Source organism: Ananas comosus, linkage group 22 (genome assembly GCF_001540865.1).
Source record: "Ananas comosus cultivar F153 linkage group 22, ASM154086v1, whole genome shotgun sequence".
Classification (NCBI taxonomy): domain Eukaryota; kingdom Viridiplantae; phylum Streptophyta; class Magnoliopsida; order Poales; family Bromeliaceae; genus Ananas; species Ananas comosus.
In genome coordinates, this window is record NC_033642.1 from 9,325,430 (window position 1) to 9,345,942 (window position 20,513).

General features: G+C 37.8%; 3 protein-coding genes across 4 annotated transcripts; all 3 read right to left on the reverse strand.

Moving 5' to 3' along the window:
* LOC109727348 (NAC domain-containing protein 53-like) lies at window positions 239–4,440 on the reverse strand. The gene is made up of 5 exons (XM_020257436.1): window positions 3,686–4,440; window positions 3,358–3,531; window positions 1,679–2,413; window positions 1,439–1,571; window positions 239–1,241 (listed from the first exon to the last, which is right to left on the reverse strand). The coding sequence occupies exons 1-5, from the start codon at window positions 4,157–4,159 to the stop codon at window positions 823–825; spliced, it is 1,935 nt and encodes a 644-aa protein (XP_020113025.1). The 5' UTR covers window positions 4,160–4,440; the 3' UTR covers window positions 239–822.
* On the reverse strand, window positions 5,662–11,328 carry LOC109727442 (protein BTR1-like). Of its 2 annotated transcripts, none has more exons than XM_020257573.1 (8): window positions 11,064–11,328; window positions 9,054–9,292; window positions 8,859–8,959; window positions 8,302–8,495; window positions 7,623–7,738; window positions 6,779–6,922; window positions 6,577–6,665; window positions 5,662–6,221 (listed from the first exon to the last, which is right to left on the reverse strand). In XM_020257573.1, exons 1-8 carry the CDS (start codon window positions 11,146–11,148, stop codon window positions 6,134–6,136), a joined length of 1,056 nt encoding a protein of 351 aa, XP_020113162.1. In that variant the 5' UTR covers window positions 11,149–11,328; the 3' UTR covers window positions 5,662–6,133. The 2 variants fall into 2 exon arrangements, with proteins under 2 accessions (XP_020113162.1, XP_020113163.1); XM_020257574.1 differs by having other exon boundaries at window positions 6,577–6,638; window positions 11,064–11,321.
* On the reverse strand, window positions 12,335–15,951 carry LOC109727557 (ubiquitin carboxyl-terminal hydrolase 2). Its single transcript, XM_020257696.1, has 6 exons — window positions 15,794–15,951; window positions 14,954–15,003; window positions 14,355–14,401; window positions 13,607–13,653; window positions 13,401–13,503; window positions 12,335–13,318 (listed from the first exon to the last, which is right to left on the reverse strand). The coding sequence occupies exons 2-6, from the start codon at window positions 14,982–14,984 to the stop codon at window positions 12,533–12,535; spliced, it is 1,014 nt and encodes a 337-aa protein (XP_020113285.1). The 5' UTR covers window positions 14,985–15,003; window positions 15,794–15,951; the 3' UTR covers window positions 12,335–12,532.

Below are 20,513 nucleotides of genomic sequence, written 5' to 3' on the forward strand. Positions count from 1 at the left end.
CTATGAGTTTACATGTCCATCCTGGGGCTAAATGAGCTGCTCGTCAAACTGAGAATGATTACATTGTTTGGGAGCATCTTTGTTTTCTACTTATGATCGAGATTCTCTAGTATTCCAAAAAATAATTTAAATAATCTAATCACTTAATCAAACCTCGTAACATCCAGATCCTACCAAACATTTCATAAGAAAATATATATACTGATATACACAATCTACAAGTCGACTGTGACGAGCATAATTTTGAATGCATTTGTGATTAAAATTTGGGAGGACCATGCGCATATTTCACATTGTATATGAAAATGAGACATCTCCCTTAATGTTAAACAAAATAAGTACAACCAATGAAGCGAAACAACCGTCAACATTGAGAAAATCAACTAATTTCCAGCAATTGAATTATTAGATTACGGGAAACCTAGCTATTTTCTTGTAGTGAAACGTTGGCTTAAATAAGTACAAATGCAATTAGTTCCCTGGCACAATAAACAGATATCCAATTTGTCACGAGATCATTTCAAGTTCGTATTCATCCAGAGGCTGCAATTTGATATCCTCAGTTTACAACCATTATTTCCTGAGCCAGTGTAAATGCATTCTCCAATTTCTTAGCCCCTATAAACATGCGCTAGAGTGATGATAAGTTGATAACAGCTCACGAGAGAGTATCTGAGATGAGCTTAATACAAACCTGGCTTTAGATCTATGCTAAAATATGCAATTCCACAAACCAGTAATGAGTTCGTGTATCTCGAGAAGAGCTTATATCTAATTCTTGTTTAAGTCCTATGAATAGTAAATAATTAAGATGGTATCAACTTACCTGTTATAGAAACAAACCCCTAACTTATAGCTTACTGCAAGGATCAGTGTGGAGAGGAAGAAAAGATAAAACCCACTATGGAAAATCGTTGCGATCGCACTGCCATTCATCTTTGTAATTGGATCATATTCTACCGATTTTGTTGGTAGATTACCATCAATGCTATACGAAATGAGGAAGCCGTAATCTCCATTCTTCGGTGTGTTGCCTGAGAATGTCAGACCACCTATTTGAATAATACCTGCAGTGACATGGACCGAGGAGCTAGCTGAATGGGCTGCAGAGATAGGCACAATGGATTTTCCTGGCCCAGCACAAAATTCTTCGGCAAGAGCAGGGGGTGCGGATATCGACCCCAGCATATGCACAAGATGCTTCCTAATAGATTTATCCCCAATATCATCCATTGAAATATCTGCAGTGCAGAAATAAAAAAACATCATATTAATCATATCATTTTAAGAAAATACAAAATGTTTCAGTTAAGGAAGCAGCACTAATGCAAATTACATGCAAGTCTAATCTAAATGAGCAGAGTGATCTCACAATAAGAACATGGAGTAATGCACTCAACATGATGATGGGGCAAAAAACTCACAAGAAAAGACATACCTGACACAGGTGTGAGATCCTTGGTTTTTTCATTTAATTTATTAATAGCATCAGATGGCCCAGCAGATGAGGATGCGCCACATTGATCATTTGCTTCTAAAACCATTGAAGTTGCATTACATGTAGCATCAACCTGTAACGAAGTAACATACGCGTATGATCTCCAGCTAGAGAACTTCACGAGCAACTGCTAGTCTATAAATTTGTAGCGAATGCATTACAATTAAACAAAAGCGTTACCTGTTGCGTGAAGTTTGACAGGTTCGGAAGGTAAGCATCAGTAGCCTCTAAGTTGTCTACAGAACCCAACATATTTTCTGTGGTATCAAAATATGTCAATAATTCATCCACCATATCAAACCCAGATGAACTAGAAATGGGTGTGGGCAGAGGTCCATTCGGATGTACGAATTCATCCTTTCCATTTGCAGGGTCATCGCTCGATGCATCGTAAAACACCATGTTCTCATTGCCCTGCTCACTAGAATAAAAATTAGTAGCCAGATAAGAGTTGTCACACAACACAGTTGGTTCTTGGCTATCACTGTCTTCATTCATGGTATCAAAGAACTCCTCCACATCAAGTATTTCTTGCAAGTTACTTCCACTATCTATTCCATTCATAAAATTCTGCTTATAGCATGTTTTTAAAGGCCAAGTAGTGGAATCATCACTATGAGGGAAATCCAAATTCACGACATCTTTAAGATCATTCAGCTCCACATATTGACCATTCTGGCAAGGACTTGAAGATGATTCTGTCACAATGGCGCGTTCTTCGGCATTGTTATTGAGTTCCAAGGAGTTCTTCTGTTCAAGTTCATAATATTCAATCATGTCGTCAATAATATTTGGTTCGGTCTTCACCACCTCGGTTAAACCAACAGGATCATCTACATGGCTGCTATCATCTGATTCGATTGAACTTGGTGCTGAACCAGGAAGAGTGTCATGTTGATTAACCTGATCCTGGATCTGGAAGTGGAGAAAATATATTGAACGCATCAATTGAAGACTCAGAACAAAAGTTATATGAAGTCACTTCATGAATCAACAACTGAATATCCAGAGATTGGTTAGTAGCATCAGTTATATAGTGCCAAACGGATAGAAAATATGATTTAAAAAAATAAGGAGAATGGGTTTGTTCATCGATATCTAGATGGCAGTATCAGTAGTGAGCATCAAAGAAAAAACTCAAGACTAATCTGCACAACAAATGGCAAGTGAAACAAATTTATTTAGCTAGCAGATCTAAGGCATTAAAGAGCCTTGATTAGCAGGCGGCCAGGCACTAATGGATATAGTTTTTATCTCCTTGCGAAAGATGATGTAGCATGATTTCACTAGATTCCTCCAAAGGTAACTGGTTTCCTCTAGAAGATGGTGACCCTTAGCCTCAAAGGAACCAAGAAGGGGTTATCAACAAGAATCCATAAAAAATATCATGCTGACTGCAACAACGATCTTAAAAGAAATAAGGAGGATGATCCTGGAGATTGGGGGAGCCCACCACAAAAGACTTTTATTTGAGATTGGTGAATTCATTTGATGGCTACATATCTTGCTGAATAGCAATACTAGACTACTCATTCTTGTTATGAAAATAATGTATGATTTCGCTATCTTTCTTAGAGCACGAAAATCAACTTCTGATGCAGGCAAATGGTATCAAAATCAAAAGACAATGGGTTCTTTAAGGGACTTTCTCATTGTCCAAAAAATGGCAATATAAAACAAGAAGATGAATATGAACAGGTCACTGCATATTTACAAGCACTTCCAAAACAATGTACCAATTGACAGTCGATCATATCAATATAGAAACCAAATAGAACTAGTTTTCCATAATTCAATCAAGTAGCCATTGTATAGAAAGAAAAAGACACAAATCCAAGAACCACAGCTGCAACTGATACCTGTGAAAAGTCATTCATCTGCAGGTACTCTTCCTTCTCGCCATCATTAACCTCAAGAGCCACAGTATCCGTCTCCTCCGCCCACTCCCCCTCAACGAATGGTGCCCCGTATTGAGCACCGTTCTGCGGCCCAGACCCACTCTTCTGGAAGACCCTGCATACCACAAACGAATCCTTCCCACCCCCAAATTCCCACATGAGCACCAACAACAACAACAACAACAACAACAACAACAACAACAACAACAACAAATTCAAGAAAAATTCAAAGAATCAAATTTAAACCCTAAGAACTGAGATTCTTGAGCTACAAAAAAGCTTTCGATACCTGTGAGACCGCGGCGTTGGCGATCTCCTCGCCCTCGAGGCGATACTCGTGCATGACCCAATTGGTCCTGTCGCCGCGGGGAGCGCGACCGGCGTGGAACACTAGGGTTTTCTTCATCCCCACCACGCGGGATCCGTGGCGCACCTCGCGGTCCTTCCCCGTGGTCTTCCAATACCCCATCGCCGTGGCGCGGTTGGTGCGGGACTTGTTGGCGTACTTGCGATCGAGGGTGCTGAAGAAGTACCACTCCGTGTCGCGGCTCCGGATCCGGGACCGCGCGGGGAGGTCCCACGGCTCGCACTTGTAGAGGTCGATCTCGGCGATGGCGTCGACGCGGAGGGATCGGCCTAAGATCCGGCGCTTGAGGTAGTAGATGACGAGCTCCTCGTCGGTAGGGTGGAACCGGAACCCCGGCGCGAGGGGCACCGAGGGCGGTGAGGCATCGGAGGAGGGGACGGCACCGCCGCCGCTCATCTAGGGTTTGACAAGGGTGATCGACGACGACGACGACGACGACGACGACGACGACGACGAAGAAGGGGGGTTGAGGTGAATGGGAGATGGAATTAGGGAGGGCTTAGATTTTTCGCACGATTTGGGGAATTAGGGGTGTCGACATCGAGATGAGATGAGGAGAGGGTTTCAGAGGAGAAGGGAAAGTGAGCTCGCATGGGAAAAATATGCTTGCTTGTGAAATTCGACCATTCATTACTTTCGAGAAAGTTCTACGAGAGAAGCTACATCGTCGGATAATAATCATATATATATATCATATATATATATATATATTATTAACCACGTGATAATGTACGGTGAACCCCGTCCTCAACAACCGCCAATTTATTTTTAAATAATAATAATAATAATAATGAGGCAATAAGATTTAATAATAATTATTCAAAATAATAAATATTTTTAAAGAAAATTGATTTTTTTTTTTATCTTTGTTTGGGGGTGGAGAGTATTAGTAAAAGATCTTCGTAGCTTTTAACATTTTTAAATGGCCAATATTTATTTATGTATTATAACACAGATAATACATAATTGGCGAGAGAGCTGCGTCAGCTCTTACATCTTCATCATACTTGCTTTTGGTAGGTCCCTAATCAAAATACAAATTTTAAAGAAACAATTCTACGTATAATAACTAGACTAGATTCATAGTACAAACTTGTTAGACTTATTTAGTCTTGAGGAGACCCAGGGATTAAAAAGAAAGGGAAATAAAATAAAATCTATCCGTAAGCCTACGCACTTACGGGAATGCGTCTTACCAACCGGAGATCTCGAGAGAGAGAATAGAGGATGGCTTGTCCGTGGACGTGCAAAGATTACACGTCTCTACATACACCACCATCAACAGTAATAGCTCTGTTTACATTAATTCCAAAAATACAAATCTATAAGCTTCCTCAAAAGGAAGTATCGTAAGAAGTTCTATGTTAAATATTCTGACCCAGTTGGGAATTTCCAGTTATGGATTGGATCCGAATGATAATAAGATTGCAAACGAACATGTTTGTTTCAAAAAAAATTGGAGAGAATTGAAGTTATTTTTTTTATCAAAAATGCCCACACTTCCATTCGCCGTAAATTAAATTCTCTCTGGTGACTCTACTTTTTCAAAACATCATAATTCAGTTCCGCCTCATTCCGGAGTCAATTATAGAAGAAAATGGGAGAAAAAATAATAAAAACCTAACTGTTATAACCTTTTTGTTCAATTTTTTATGTGCTTGTGGAAAAATTTTCAACAAAATAAATAAAACGAGCTGAATAGTTATAGTTCTAAAATTACTGCCTTACTATCACACGAACAACAATGGAAAAGAAAAAAAAAAAAAAAAACACCTGAACTTCAGTTCAATTGAAAATCATTTTCAACCTAAAATCACTTGCGGGCAAAAACAGAAATGGCCCGAAACCGAAGAGAATAATAACATGCAAAACATACAGAGCACTAATACATGCTGAGAAGCATATGAAGAGCTGCAGCTCTGAACATACTTTAAAAGAAAAATAGGAAAATGAGACCTGGAGCAATTACAACACTCTGACCAAACATGAGGAGAAGAAAATATTGTTTACATCAGATGAAACAACTCCAATTCCTAGAGTATTTCAAGCCACTGCATGTAACAAAGGTCAGAAAAAGTTTTTATCGACTAAAATGGTTGCAAATATAGTTTTCTTCAACTCTTACCACGCAAACGAGGCCCTAGAACACAAAATTGATATACTTCGGATGCCTTTTCTACCTCCTCTTTCTAAATCCTAACATTAACAGTCTTTCAAGATATGATAACTTACTGGGAAACTTTTACCACCGAAAGTTAAATTAAAAAGAATCTAATCAACCAGCGACGAAGTTAAGATCTAATACAAAACTAGTTGCACAGCCACACTTGGATACCATGACAAAAATTTCACCTGCCTACAAAAAAATTATCACCTCTCTGAGCTGGATGCAACCTTTTGCATAATCATAGCCTCGGCAGTGCGTATTGCTTCCAGTGGGCCGGTGATCGTTACTTTCCTGTATTGAGGGAAAGAAATGCTCAGAGAAGAGAAAAGAAGCCCAATATTGCAAATGCCTAACAGCACACAAACACAATGGAAAAGGGGAGAGTTTTTTTTCTTGCAAAATCAACCATCCACTATTTTTTTTTTCAATTCTCGAACTTTCCGTCTGCTATTCTTCTTTTCCAATTGTGGACCAAAATCCTCCTCACCAGACTACAATACCCTATCACTCCTAGTGATGAATGCAAGATATTTACATCCAAAGTAACATAGTCGCAAAAAAGAAAATGGTGGACCAAAGCTGCAAAATCAAAAGATTAAACCTTTTTTTATAAAAAAGAAGCCTTGGAAATAAGACGATAAAATACCTGTCAGAGGTGCCGGATATGAAGTCGCCCCTATCTGATATTTTAATCCTAGCACCACTAATCTGCATTGAAGTGGGGGGGCGGGGATTCTACTTAAGTAAAAAAGATGGAATAACTAATACAAGAAGATGAATCCATGCATAAAAAGCACTGGGATTAAGGAAGATGTTAAATTGAGGGGTTCAAATATATAGCCACACACCTGACTTATTTCCATTATATTCCTCCCGCCACGACCAACAACAGCACCAATATGTTCATCGGCGACGCCAATTGTAACAGACTTGCCTGGGCTGTTATCACGAGAAGCAGCAGAAGACCTCGTGGGGACAGATGATGTATTGCCCTAATTGACACTGGACAAATAAGTATCTACATATATGTATAAGCAGAGCAAAAGAAAAGAGAAAGATTTTCTAAATTTTGCCACATGGATTTGTGATCTAATGCGCATTTTCCACATTGCTAGTTCCTAGAGTGCCAGGTGACAATTTCCCAATTTCAGAACACTCTTTATAATCTCTATAAAATTCCTATTGTTCTATCTCTTGAATTATCCCTCCTATAATTTATAACCATCAATCCAATCCAATGCCTCATATATTATCTCTGTTAAATCTTTGTCACTCTCTTTCCTTAGTTTCTTTACATATTTGAATTCCCGTTATCTGTAACCTATTATCATTAATAATATCAAATCAGCATAAGCACAAGACTAATGACGGATTCAGTGTAGACAAGGACCGAACTAAAATATAACAGTTTTCATTTCTGAAACAACCAAATGTACATGAACCATAATGTCAAGCAAATTTGGCAAGTAGGCATAGCATACTAAGACAATCTGAATAGGCGTTCAACCTCAGGTTCTTGTCAGCACATATATAACATCAATAGCTGTAAAAGAACACTAGAACAGTACAACACATAATTTCAGTTAAATTACCAGTCTCGAAAGTAATTAGCCAAGACATGATACTGTGAAGTATAATAAGAGGCTTACAGGAACTGCAACTCTACAGACCTAAGTAGCAGGTTTCTCTAACCTTGTTACTTGGATATCTTCCTCCTTGTCCATTTGGTCCATAATTCATGGTGTTGTAACCTACAGGTGGCATCATATATCCAACTGGTACACCAGGATAACCAGGAACATTTACACCTGATTATTCACGAGAAGAGGGGGAACGGAAGCAAAATGAATTACTTTCCAATAGCTGACATCAGAAAATATAATGTAACGGGCCAATAAAGAGATGGGTTAGCATCTCCAAGCATCTAAGTGCCCAACAAGTTGAACTTTAAAGCAGGGGAACAAGAGTATAATTAAGAAAAGAAGAAAATTAATGAGCCACTACTTGCTTCGAAGTCAAGCTCATTTAAACATATCATATTAAATTGATTCAGTAATTTTTACCCTGTTTCTCAAAAAGAAAAAAAGGAAAGAAATAGTTGATGTTCAACGACTTGAATACTCAACAAAGTAGGAGCAGGCCTCATGCCACTGCTTCAGTCAGGATGAACATATAATACTGAAAAAGGAATCATAATAAAAGACAATATTAACTCTCATAATAGTCGACATTAGTAAAAGCAATTCTTAAAGCTAATAAGTGGATAGCTCATAGGTCCTAAAGAATATTACAATACAAGGACTAAAGCAAACAGGGACTCCATAAAGTAGACAAGTCAATGAAGAGATCACAATTTTTTGTAGAGAGATACCTGCATATGGAAATGGGGAACTTAAACTAGGTGGATAATGAGCATCCTCCAATAACTTCGACAATATCAGGAAAATGGCTCGCATCTGTTGGTCAAAGGACCCCGTTACTGTAACAAGCCTATCATGTAAACCAGCATAGTTATTGTCTTGAGGTGATATCTTAATGCCAGCATGTGATTCTTCAATAAAAGATCTGCAAATATACAAGTAGGAGACCATCCATCAGCACCATAATTATTCAGAAAAAAAAACAAGGAAATAGAAAGAGGACATAAGGTCCAATAAAAAATTTGGTACAACTAGCAAGTTAATAGTCAGTCCACATAATTTTTACTTGATATAATCAAAGTTTAATACTACTAGCGTAAGGTAATTGCATGCCCGTATACTTTTTATGTGGTCCGGTAAAGATTTATACAACAAGTAAAATATAATTTTTGATTTCTGAGTAACTTAAAGATGGCAAAGCTTGCTGAAGAAATCTTTGGCAACAAAATGCGAAACAACGTAAAAGAATGATACTATGTTGGTGAAGAGTGATAAAACAAAAGCATACTTTATCGTCGATCCTCCTTTTCCAATTAGACCACCACATGAGTTATTTGGAACAACAAGTCTAACTTTTGATCTGGTATCAACATCATTACTCTCTTCTACCTGTAAATGCCAAAGAAAGGAGCTTCAAGAGAAATCAAATGAAGCACAAACAAAATAAAGAAAGAAAAGAAAAAGAGAAAAGTATAATATTTACCTCACTCAGCAATCTCTCAAGTATCAATTCCATTGCCTTGATTACTTCATTAAATACTCCAGAAACCATGATTACTCTGTCAGATGTTCCTGGGAAGAATTCATGGCTACGTGACAGCTGAATACGAGCTCCAGACTGGGACTGAATATCATTAATAGTTGACCCACCCTTTCCAATGACACATCCAGCTGCTGTATTTGATACAAGAAACCTAACGTGCGTTGTCTTTTCCTTATCATCTGGAAGCAGAAAACAAAATGGGGACATAACAATAGATGTTAATGAAAAAAAGACAACACTGACGATTAAAGCATAAAAATTGACTGAAACAGCACAACTTGTATAAGATACCATAAATAGTTGTAGATCTAGAAGGCAAATACTGCATAATTATGGACAATGTAGTTAACTAGGTCAAGACATATTCCAGCCATAAGGATGTCGGCAGCATCTTCATTTGCTGTGCACAAAGAAAGGAGGAGCTAGTGCAACAGTTAATAATGCTATTGACAATACAAAAACATTTTAGGTAAGTGGCAGTACCCACCACAGAGTATACTAGCCCAATTCTGTATTAGTTTTATGTTTTAAGCACAACTTAAAGCTTCACTGTGCAAACAAATATTTGGTACATAGAACATTTCCAAAATCCACACCTAGAAGACATGTTGAATAACATTCTACTGACAAATGAAATTACCTGATAAATATTTAGAGATCATGAAAAATACTTCTTAGTTCTTACACAGCAATAGAAGGCTAGGGGATTTAGCTAAACTTCTCTAGGCTGTCAGACAACAAAAATACATTTCAACAAGACTAGCTTATCTAACAACCATCCAACGTAATAATTGACAGAAAGATTGCTGGAAAAAACTGAAAACTGAACAAGCACATTGATAAAATAGTGTATATTTATATATTACACATGTAGAATACCCATTACCCATTAACTAGCATACACTGCAGATGCTATGAGAAATAATATGTATATACCAAAATAACCATTTCTAAGAAAGAGGTATCTGATAAAGGAAAATACACAATAGTATCAGCATAAATCATAGGCACCATGTATGTTCATGTGTTATTGGCAAAAAGAGTATTTCTTCACATATCTTCATCAATTTTGTTGCAAGTCACTGTAAGTTATTAGTTGAAATTGGTGATATAGGACTTGTTTTTAGTTGAGAACTAGGATGTAAACGTTTCAATACATGCATCATACTTGAACATCAATTAAAACTTTCTAATGGTTCAATTGGTTCAAGGAAAAAGACGCGCATGCTCAGAAATTTCAATACCTGGAGTCATACTCAAGCATTAATTGAAATTTATTTCAATTGGTTCAAAGATACAGAAATATATGCTAAGAATGACTAGGTTCTGCTAGCGCTATTTCTAAATCTGCTTTCAGCAGCAACAACAACTAGTAGAGCATTTGGCAAATAGAAAAGTTTGCGAAATCCGCTGTGATAAAAAAAAAAAAGAGTTAGATTCTGGGGCCCAGAAGCAGCATCAAATTTGCTGCTGCAGAGAGAAGCTCTCTCTTACAAGTACAATCCTGATATTGCATCAAGCTAACAACCACTAGCGCGCACAGCGAAAAAATGACATCTCCCAGAACAAAAATAAACACCTCTTGGAATCTCCCTACAAATTTTTATCTGCGTAATGGATCCAAAAAAGTCTAATAACACTATTTAACATCCAATTCAACCAATCCTTATGAAAAAAGACTCTTCTCCTCAATATACAAAGATATCTACATCCAATCACACAATCAAACCAAGATCCCAAGAAGTTAAACTAGGTCTATACTTGAGCTCCAAACTCCGCAACTCATATCAATCAAAAACAAACCCAAACTACACGAAACTAAAGGGGGATGAGGAAACAGATCCCAGCGACTCGAACCGGGCGATTTCAAGAGCATAAACAAACGATCAATCGAGAGAAACGGCGATAGAGAGAGGCTAAAGGAGAGCAAAGGCACGCGATATCTCTCACCTTCGGCTGGGGATCGGGGTGGCTGAGACCGCTTGGCGGCGGCGGCGTCGGGCGAGGAGGCATAGGGAGAGTCGGGGGCGTCCATGGCGGCGGCGGGGGCGGAGGGGTGAGGGTGGGGTGGTGGGGGAAGCGACGAGGGGAAGAGAGGGGAGGTTAGGGTTCGTCTTCTTCTTCGTCTCTCTCACACCATTAACGAAGGGGGAAGGGTAGAGCGAGGAGATGCGCTTTTAGGATTTAGGTTTTACTTTGCCCGCCTCCTATCTCTCGCTCGCTCGCTCGCTCGCTCCGGGTCGAAGCGCTTAACGTGAGTCGCGACTCGCGCACCGTGTTTGGTCTATGAACCGCTTTTTGTCGCTCATTGAAGGGTTAATTTACTGCGTGAATCATGTCCACCACGTCATCACGAGAACCCTTAGTTATAGACTATTTCAAAATATATAGAGATAATTACCGATATACCTCTCAAAACTTCAGAAGAATATTATTTATCTCTACTTTTTTTTTCTTTTCAATATACCTCTCATATATTCCACTGTTATTCCAAAATACCAATACAGTTATCATCCGTTAAGTTAATTTAGATTAAACGTAAATTAAATACCTACTAAGTTACGAAAAAAAATCAAAATATCTCTTTATAAGAAATATTGATGATGATAAAAGAATATATTTGAAAAGGCTAAAAACTAAAATATTTTTTATATCCCTAAACTTGAGGGTAAATAACAAAAGTTGGTAATTGTGGAAGTATATATTTGAAAAGATAAAATAATAATTGTATTATTTTTTATTTTTATTTGTTATAATATAATTGAAACTATTTAATTTGATGAAATTATTAATAGATTTTTCTTAGTTGATTTGATAAATTAAAAAAATGTCATTGGACAAAGAAGGGTTCATCTTAAAACGGCTTGTAGCACAACGGAAAGTGTTATCAACTGCAGATGATTGGATGGTCCACCATGACGTTGTGCACGGTGTCCAGCCAATTATTTTGTACGGCAGGCTTAATGACGCATAAGCTCTCGTCACACTATAATAATAAAACAAATACACAATCATTACACATTTGACTTTGCAACTAGATCTAGGCATAACATACTGGCAAAAAGGTTGTGTTTCATTTTCAATGCATTGTTTTCATTTTGAAAATTTGAATTGTCAAAGCACTTTCACTGTCCCTAAAAGTTGAATTTAGATCTTCTCCACGAAAGTAAAAAAGTGTCATCACAGCACGAGATGCTCCTCCTAATTCTGAGCAACAATGGTGAACAGTGAAATAGATGCATAGCTGTATATCTTTAAATAGTTCACATTTCAAATACCTACTTCAGAATCTTAAAAAACCCAACAAGCTATACCACCTTGAAATAATAGTTAAAACATCAGATTCGGTCTCAACGAGCAGTCGCTGACGTAACAGATCGAAGCAAGAAAATAAACGAATAAGACAACTGCCACTTAAGTCACCTCGCACTAGGGCTACAATTCTTCTGCTTCGCCTTCTCGATCAGCGGCTTCAATTGCTTCTTCTCCGCGAGTATCTTGAGGAAGTTGAACAGGAACGGTATGTAGTTGTGCTTCCTCCTGATGTTCTCGGTCTTCCACTTCTTGAACTTCTCCTCCTCCATTATAATCTTCTCGGTCACGCTCTCGATCCCTGACGCTACCTCAGCCAGTGATCGGTTTATAGCTTCGACAGCAGCGGGGTTGTGCTTGGTACCAGCAGCCATGAGCTCATTCATCTGCTGAAGAAGCTGCTCCCTCTTCTTCTGAAGCTCCTTGAGCTCAGTAGTGTACATCTCCTTCCGGTTCTTTATAATCGCCAAGAGATTGAACCTGATTTCGCTCTGCGAGTACCGATCAATCCGTTCCTGGATAATGGGCTGGACCATTCTGAGCCAGTCCAAATCACCGGACCCACCAGAGCATTGGCCGAGGCTGATCGGCCCTTCTTTAAGCCCATCAAGCTCATAGAGGACCCCGTCAACAGGAACATAGCTTATGAAATGGTAGACATCGTCATCCTTACCTGCCATTTTTTGCTCCTCGGGAACGAATGGTTCAGGCCTCGCGAAGCTGTTGTGGGCGGTTCGTATGGCTTCACTGTTATTGATGGCCAAGCCTCTGAGCTCTGGAGGGAAGTTCTTAGTGAATTCCTTTAGGGCCAATAATTCCGGCCCAATATCAATTTCGGGACAGTTCATGAGAATTGAAAGGATAGCTTGAGTTGCACATGCATTGTTAATAACCTGCGAGTACATGGTAAGAGAAGCGCAATTAGGTGGGAAAGAGAATAGAGAGGAGAGAAGAAGACTAATCAATGTGGCAAACCTGGCTTGCAAAGAAGAGGTTCGGGCTTGGTTCCTTGACTACAACGCGATCATCCTTCTCCTCTGGCCTCCATTTAAATAGGAATATCAAACCATATACTGGCCTGTGAACAAAATAATTAAAAAGTCAATCAGATGGAATAGATTGATGATGATGATGATGATGATGATGACAACGATGATCATCAAAGGGGTAAATATTCGAACCGCAGCTCATTAAGAGAGTCCAGATCAAGAGAGTACAATTCCTCGACCTGTTGAAATTTTTTTTAAAAAAATAAGGCATCAAGTTAGCATAATGTAGTATGATAAAATTCTCTCGAAGTAGTTATTCCAGTACAAATCATTATATTGGTTGTTCCTCCTTTATCAACAGAACTAGAAATTAATGGGAAAAAAAGGCCTCCAGAATAATCAGAATTAGCACGATAAATCTGTCCGATTTATGAGAGGTTCAATTTATGAAGTTCAATTCCCACTATATCAATAAGACAAACTTAGATGCAAAAGAACGTGGACCATATTCTTGTATTGCACAGATTAGCTATTTAGGTCTACAAAACGCACTAGCGAAAATTTAAGCGCACCGCAAGTATATTTAAATGCCCTTCTTTCTCCAGATAATGTAATCTAGCAACAAAAATAATATCATTTCAATCTTTCTGTCTAGTGATATAAACAGCATTCAAGACCAATAAAGATAGCGTTCATGTCCTTTTATTGTACAGAAGTTCACTTTGTATAGAGTAAGGAAACTTCAGATATAAAAGAATATGATTAGTTAACCGTTGCAAGTAAGAAAATAAGCTGGTACAACTGCACTTGATTACTCGATCCCATTTACTGAGGCTAAAAATAGATTTAAGGATCATATATATACAACACTCCACTAATAAAAATGCTGAGTGTGAACAAAAAACAATTAAAGAATAGTCAAGGACAGTAGCAAGCTTACTTGAACACCTTTCACTTGCATCTGTTGTATAAGTTCAGTGAAAACACCTGGAAGTAATATAAGAAAAGGTCAGAGAAAATATGAGAGGTATTATAAGCACCTGAGCATGGAATATGTGAACATTTTTCAACAAACATCTCAGAACTCCAAAGCGGAATCAGCAGCTGAGTCATAAATGCAAAACCAGCCTACATGGAACTTGTTCAACATTTAACAAAACAAAATTCCTATAGTTCAAAGAAAAGTTCAGGCCTTTTAATAACCATTCAATCATTCATAAATCATAATGGAGTAAACTTCTGATTTAACCACCTCTTATTCGCAACAAGCTTTTTAGAAAGTATTTGAATGTCCCCAACCAACATTTAGGCAGGGAATTCATGATTGATTTGTAAAAGTAAATTTCGCATGTCATTGAAAAAAGGTGCAAAAGCATGATGAATTAATTTACATTGGAGAGCAACACTATACATGGAATGACAAAACAATGGGTTGACATATGTAAATCACTTGTGGGTCATTTAATAATAGAAATTCCATGTGAGGCACCATAAGAAGGATAAAATTACTCAAAATCGACAAAATGGTCACCAACTTACCAGGATCCGATTCAATAGTGCACCAAGACATGCGGAGAAACTTTTAATAGCTGCACATAACAAGGAAATCATATGTGTTTTCAATTGACGTCATGAAACATATAAATCTGAAGCAACTCTCTAAGTTAAATTGTTCATTACTAGTCAAATTTTGCTACATTGGTTTTGATGTATTATCTCATCTATCTTAAGAACTATCAAGGAATCAAAATTAAACATTCAAAATACTTTTAGCATGGAACCAAAAGAGAAAAGAGACCAAAATGAATTTATATCCTCTATAATGGGCGAAATTGCTCTCTATTCACATAACAGCATGATATAAGGTGTAAACTAATGTCATAAATTTAAAAAGAGCTTAAGAAAACAAGGATAAAAAGAATGAATCGATCCCATATTACAGCATTCCAATCACCAGCTTCAACTATTACAAGAAAAATTCAAACTTCTAAATAACAACTCAACATCACAAAAACACACATAAATCACAAGCAGGAAGTAAAACTTATTGCATAGGCATTTGAATCCCTAAATTGGCGTTGCCCTAAATCGCAAAGCAAGTTTAGAAACCTAAAACTGCAACACAACTTAGAAACCAAGTGCACAAATAAGAGAATTCACGAGACGAAACCGCATAATTTCATGAATAAGGGAACTTCTACTACTAGAATCAGCTGGAGGCGTCCGAATCCCACTGAAATTTCGTCAAAAAGCCCTTTTGGGGCAAGCACTGGTGGGAAAGAAACTAAAGATGATGCCAACGAATCAAAAACCCTAGCGACTAGTTTCGAAACCCTAGAGATGGATCTAGAACGGAGAGGAAGAACGGGGAATGAGTACCTGAGGATTCGAAGAGGACGGTGAGGGTTGGGATTAGGGTTAGGGTTAGGGTTTTGGGGCGCCGACCAATTGACTCGCTAGAGAGAGAGAGAGAGAGAGAGAGAGAGAGAGAGAGAGGCTTCACGAAGAAGGAAGAGAGCGCGAGAGGAGACGTACGATGAGGAGGATGATGGGGACGGAGACTAGTTAACGAATGCCCGATTCGAATCCGACACGTTATCTGAATCCGAGTCCGCATCGAACCCGATTTGGATAAAGGATATAATAAATTTAAAAAAGGGAAACTTGCACCTAGGTCCCTGTGAAGTAGTAAAATTGTGGATCCGTTTCTTCAAAATTTTAATATTTAAATCATACTTTTCAGAAGTTTTATAAATTTACAAATTTATTTCTTTTCATTGAGTAACGTTTTAGAAAGGGATAATTGCCTATATACCTCTTATACGCTCGGATATATTCAATCTACCCGCTTTTTTTTTCTTTCTAAAATATGGGTTAAATGTGGGTTAAATGTATACTAGAGTTAAAACCTAAATAAAATATCTATTTTACCCCTACCATATTATATTAATTCCTAAGTTATCCTCCTCATCCTCCTCGTCATTCTCCTCTCCTGCTTCCCCCTATCGTCGTCCCCAACCCCGACCCCAACCCCATCGTCGCGGAGAGGACGGCGACCCCTTCGACCGCCCGCTCCTCCTTCCCCCGCCCCGCTCTCGACTCCCTCGTGTCCCTCCGCGACGTCGTCCTCTCCGAGCGCTTCCGCTGGGGCGACCACCTCCGCCCCTTGGTCCCCTCCCCGCGCGCCTCCACCGCCGCCAACCTCTCCACCCTCTCGAAGCGCAAGCTCCGTGCCTTCCAGGAGCTCCTCCCTTCCAGGACCGGCTCCTCCACGAGCTCCTCCTCCGCCGCTCTCGTCGTCCTCCTCCTCCTCCGCTGCCGCCTTGGCCGGCGCCGGGAGCAAGAGGGCCCGCAGTGACGATCCTGTCTNGCGCGCCTCCACCGCCGCCAACCTCTCCGCCCTCTCGAAGCGCAAGCTCCGTGCCCTCTAGGAGCTCCTCCCTTCCAGGACCGGCTCCTCCACGAGCTCCTCCTCCGTCGCTCTCGTCGTCCTCCTCCTCCTCAACCGCCGCCTTGGCCAGCGCAGGGAGCAAGAGGGCTGCAGCGACGATTCCATCTCACCCAAGGCCGTCCGCGTGCCGAGAGCAAGAGGGCGCGGTGTTGCGCGCGGAGGGGAGCAGCGTGTGCTCGGTCCACGAGGCCAGTTTAGCCTCGTGGACCAGATGAGAGAGAGGTCCATGGTGGACCTCACTCTCATTATATATATAAATAAATATATAAATATATATTTTATTTTTATATAAAGATATTATCATATAATATTTTATTTATAACTTTTTAATTATTTATTGATATTTTTAAATATATAACTCTTATATATTATTAGTATATGCTTATTATAATTTTAATTATATTTAATCTATATATAAATATTATAATACTAATATATATAGTATAATACCGAATTTTAAAAATTATACATAAAAATTATATTTGATCCCGAATTTTTAATTGGTGAACGTATAATATCTGTATAAATCACGTATCTGAATAATTGCCGAATTCGGTTTTTAGCCGTATTTTTCAACTAATTTAAAAATTAAAAGACGAATTATATCTGTACCGAATTTTTGCCGAATTCGAATTAACTAACTATACCTCCAGCCACCAAGGTTGGTTTAGCTGCGATCGATCTCATCTGTTCATCTGCTCGCTCCCGACGTGCTTTATTAATTAATTGATATTTGAAGGGCAAATTAGAAAAATATTTACTATATGAAGGGTATATAAGAAAAATTAGTTACGGTATAAGGGTATATTGGAATGGGTAAAATGGTAATTTTTTAGAGATAACGGCAGCTCATTGACGAAACTTAACTACAGAGTATATTAGAAAGACTTGAAACGTAAGAAGGATAAGAGTGGTAAATAAAAAAATCAGAAATTTTTCAGGTATATAGAAAATTGCCCCTTTTAGAAATGAGTATTCACTTTGAACACGTCACATCTCGTAGAAGTAGAAGTAAAAAGAAAAGAAAATAATTTCCTCTTATATTGTTTTTGCATTGGAGAGTTTTTCTTTCTCACTATTTTTTACTTAGAGAAAAAAATGATGGCTATAGAAGATTGTTTTTTTTTTTTAATTTCGCTCTACTTCTCTCCCTTTCTCTCTAACTTTTATATCTCTCTTCTTTTTTCTTTTCTTTTTCTATTCTTCCTAATCTTGTTGGATTTGTTCATAATTAAGAGTAAACTGATATATGTTATGGGGCCCAAAGCTAAATGACTAAATGATTAATCTTTTAGATCTATGTTTTTTTTTTGAGAGAGAAAGATTGAACGCCACCCGCTTCATTCATTTAGCATATGAATTTAGCTATAGGGGTTGAGGCAGCACGGTCTCGAAAAACATGAAAGGCAACCAAAGAAAAAAAAAACGACAAATAAAAAATTATAGAAAATTGATACTTCTATTCCTCACTCACAAGCAAGACACTAACGAGCTGCAAAACTCAGCACATTTCTTACTCACGTTCCGTATTCGTCTAATAGTCAAAAAAGAGTCAAATGATTGGCTTTTAAAAATAATGTTATTTCTTTTCCGCCAAATCATTCACCAATAAGTTGCGTTCCTTATTAGATCCCTCACCACTGCCCCTTGGAGGCGGTTTCCAGCCAGAAGCTTCCAAACACTCCTGACCTCCATCCCAGATCTATATTGATATATGTTGTTGGCCCACACCTAGATATTAATTTGTATGCCAAAATCTTAATTTAAGTGAATATCTTGCCTTTCTTTCTCTCCCCTAAAAAAAGAAAAGAAAAGAAAATCTAATNCCGAAATTTTAATTGGTGAACGTATAATATCCGTATAAATCACGTATCTGAATAATTGCCGAATTCGTTTTTTAGCCGTATTTTTCAACTAATTTAAAAATTAAAAGACGAATTATATCTGTACCGAATTTTTGCCGAATCCGAATTAACTAACTATACCTCCAGCCACCAAGGTTGGTTTAGCTGCGATCGATCTCATCTGTTCATCTGCTCGCTCCCGACGTGCTTTATTAATTAATTGATATTTGAAGGGCAAATTAGAAAAGTATTTGCTATATGAAGGGTATATAAGAAAAGTTAGTTACGGTATAAGGGTATATTAGAATGGACAAAATGGTATTTTTCAGAGATAACGGCAGCTCACTGACGGAACTTAACTACAGGAGTATATTAGAAAAACTTGAACATAAGAAGGGTATTTTCAATATTAGCCTTGTAAGAGGAGTAAATAAGAAAATTGAAAATTTTTCAGGGTATATAGACAATTGCCCTTTTTAGAAATGAGTATTCACTTTGAACACGTCACATCTCGTAGAAGTAGAAGTAAAAAGAAAAGAAAATAATTTCCTCTTATATTGTTTTTGCATTGGAGAGTTTTTCTTTCTCACTATTTTTTACTTAGAGAAAAAAATGATTGCTATAGAAGATTGTTTTTTTTTTTTTAATTTCGCTCTACTGCTCTCCCTTTCTCTCTAATTTTGATATCTCTCTTCTTTTTTTCTTTTCTTTTTCTATTCTTCCTAATCTTGTTGGATTTGTTCATAATTAAGAGTAAACTGATATATGTTATGGGGCCCAAAGCTAAATGAGTAAATGATTAATCTTTTAGATCTATGTTTTTTTTTTTGAGAGAGAAAGATTGTACGCCACCCGCTTCATTCATTTAGCATATGAATTTAGCTATAGGGGTTGAGGCAGCACGGCCTCAAAAAACATGAAAGGCAACCCAAAAAAAAAAAAAACGACAAATAAAAAATTATAGAAAATTGATACTTCTATTCCTCACTCAAAAGCAAGACACTAACGAGCTGCAAAACTCAGCACATTTCTTACTCACGTTCCGTATTCGTCTAATAGTCAAAAAAAAGTCAAATGATTGACTTTTAAAAATAATGTTACTTCTTTTCCGCCAAATCATTCACCAATTGGTTGCGATCCTGATTAGATCCCTCACCACTGCCCCTTGGAGGCGGTTCCCAGCCAGAAGCTCCCAAACACTCCTGACCTCCATTCCAGATCTATATTGATATATGTTGTTGGCCCACACCTAGATATTAATTTGTATGCCAAAATCTTAATTTAAGTGAATATCTTGCCTTTCTTTCTCTCCCCTAAAAAAAGAAAAGAAAAGAAAATCTAATTATAGCTAAGCTTCAAAGAGTCCACCTAACTCATGTAATGTGATCACCACTATTTTTTAAAAATACAATAATATAAAACAGCTGCTATATTCTAAAAACTTAAGTTTAAAAAATTAAAATAGAATATATATTTTTATGTTCGATACTTTCTCTCAAATCTGAGCACGAGACTTTGCTTGATTTAAGGCGTAAGCTTAAATTAAATGATAAGATATTAAAAAAAGCTAGATGTCTGATACGATTCAAACTTAAGAACTCCTTATTAGCTTTAAAGATAGCAAATCTTAATATATTTTCAGATTCAACGTACCCAACCACTATAAAATGATAACATCCCTTTCCTTTTCGGCAAAACCCCATTACTGTCACCCTAACAAAATTAGGTAATAGATTTAGAGGAGCTGAGCTGATTGGTGTTGCTTCAAGAGAAAGATCCATCTGTTTTCAACAAAAAAAGAAAG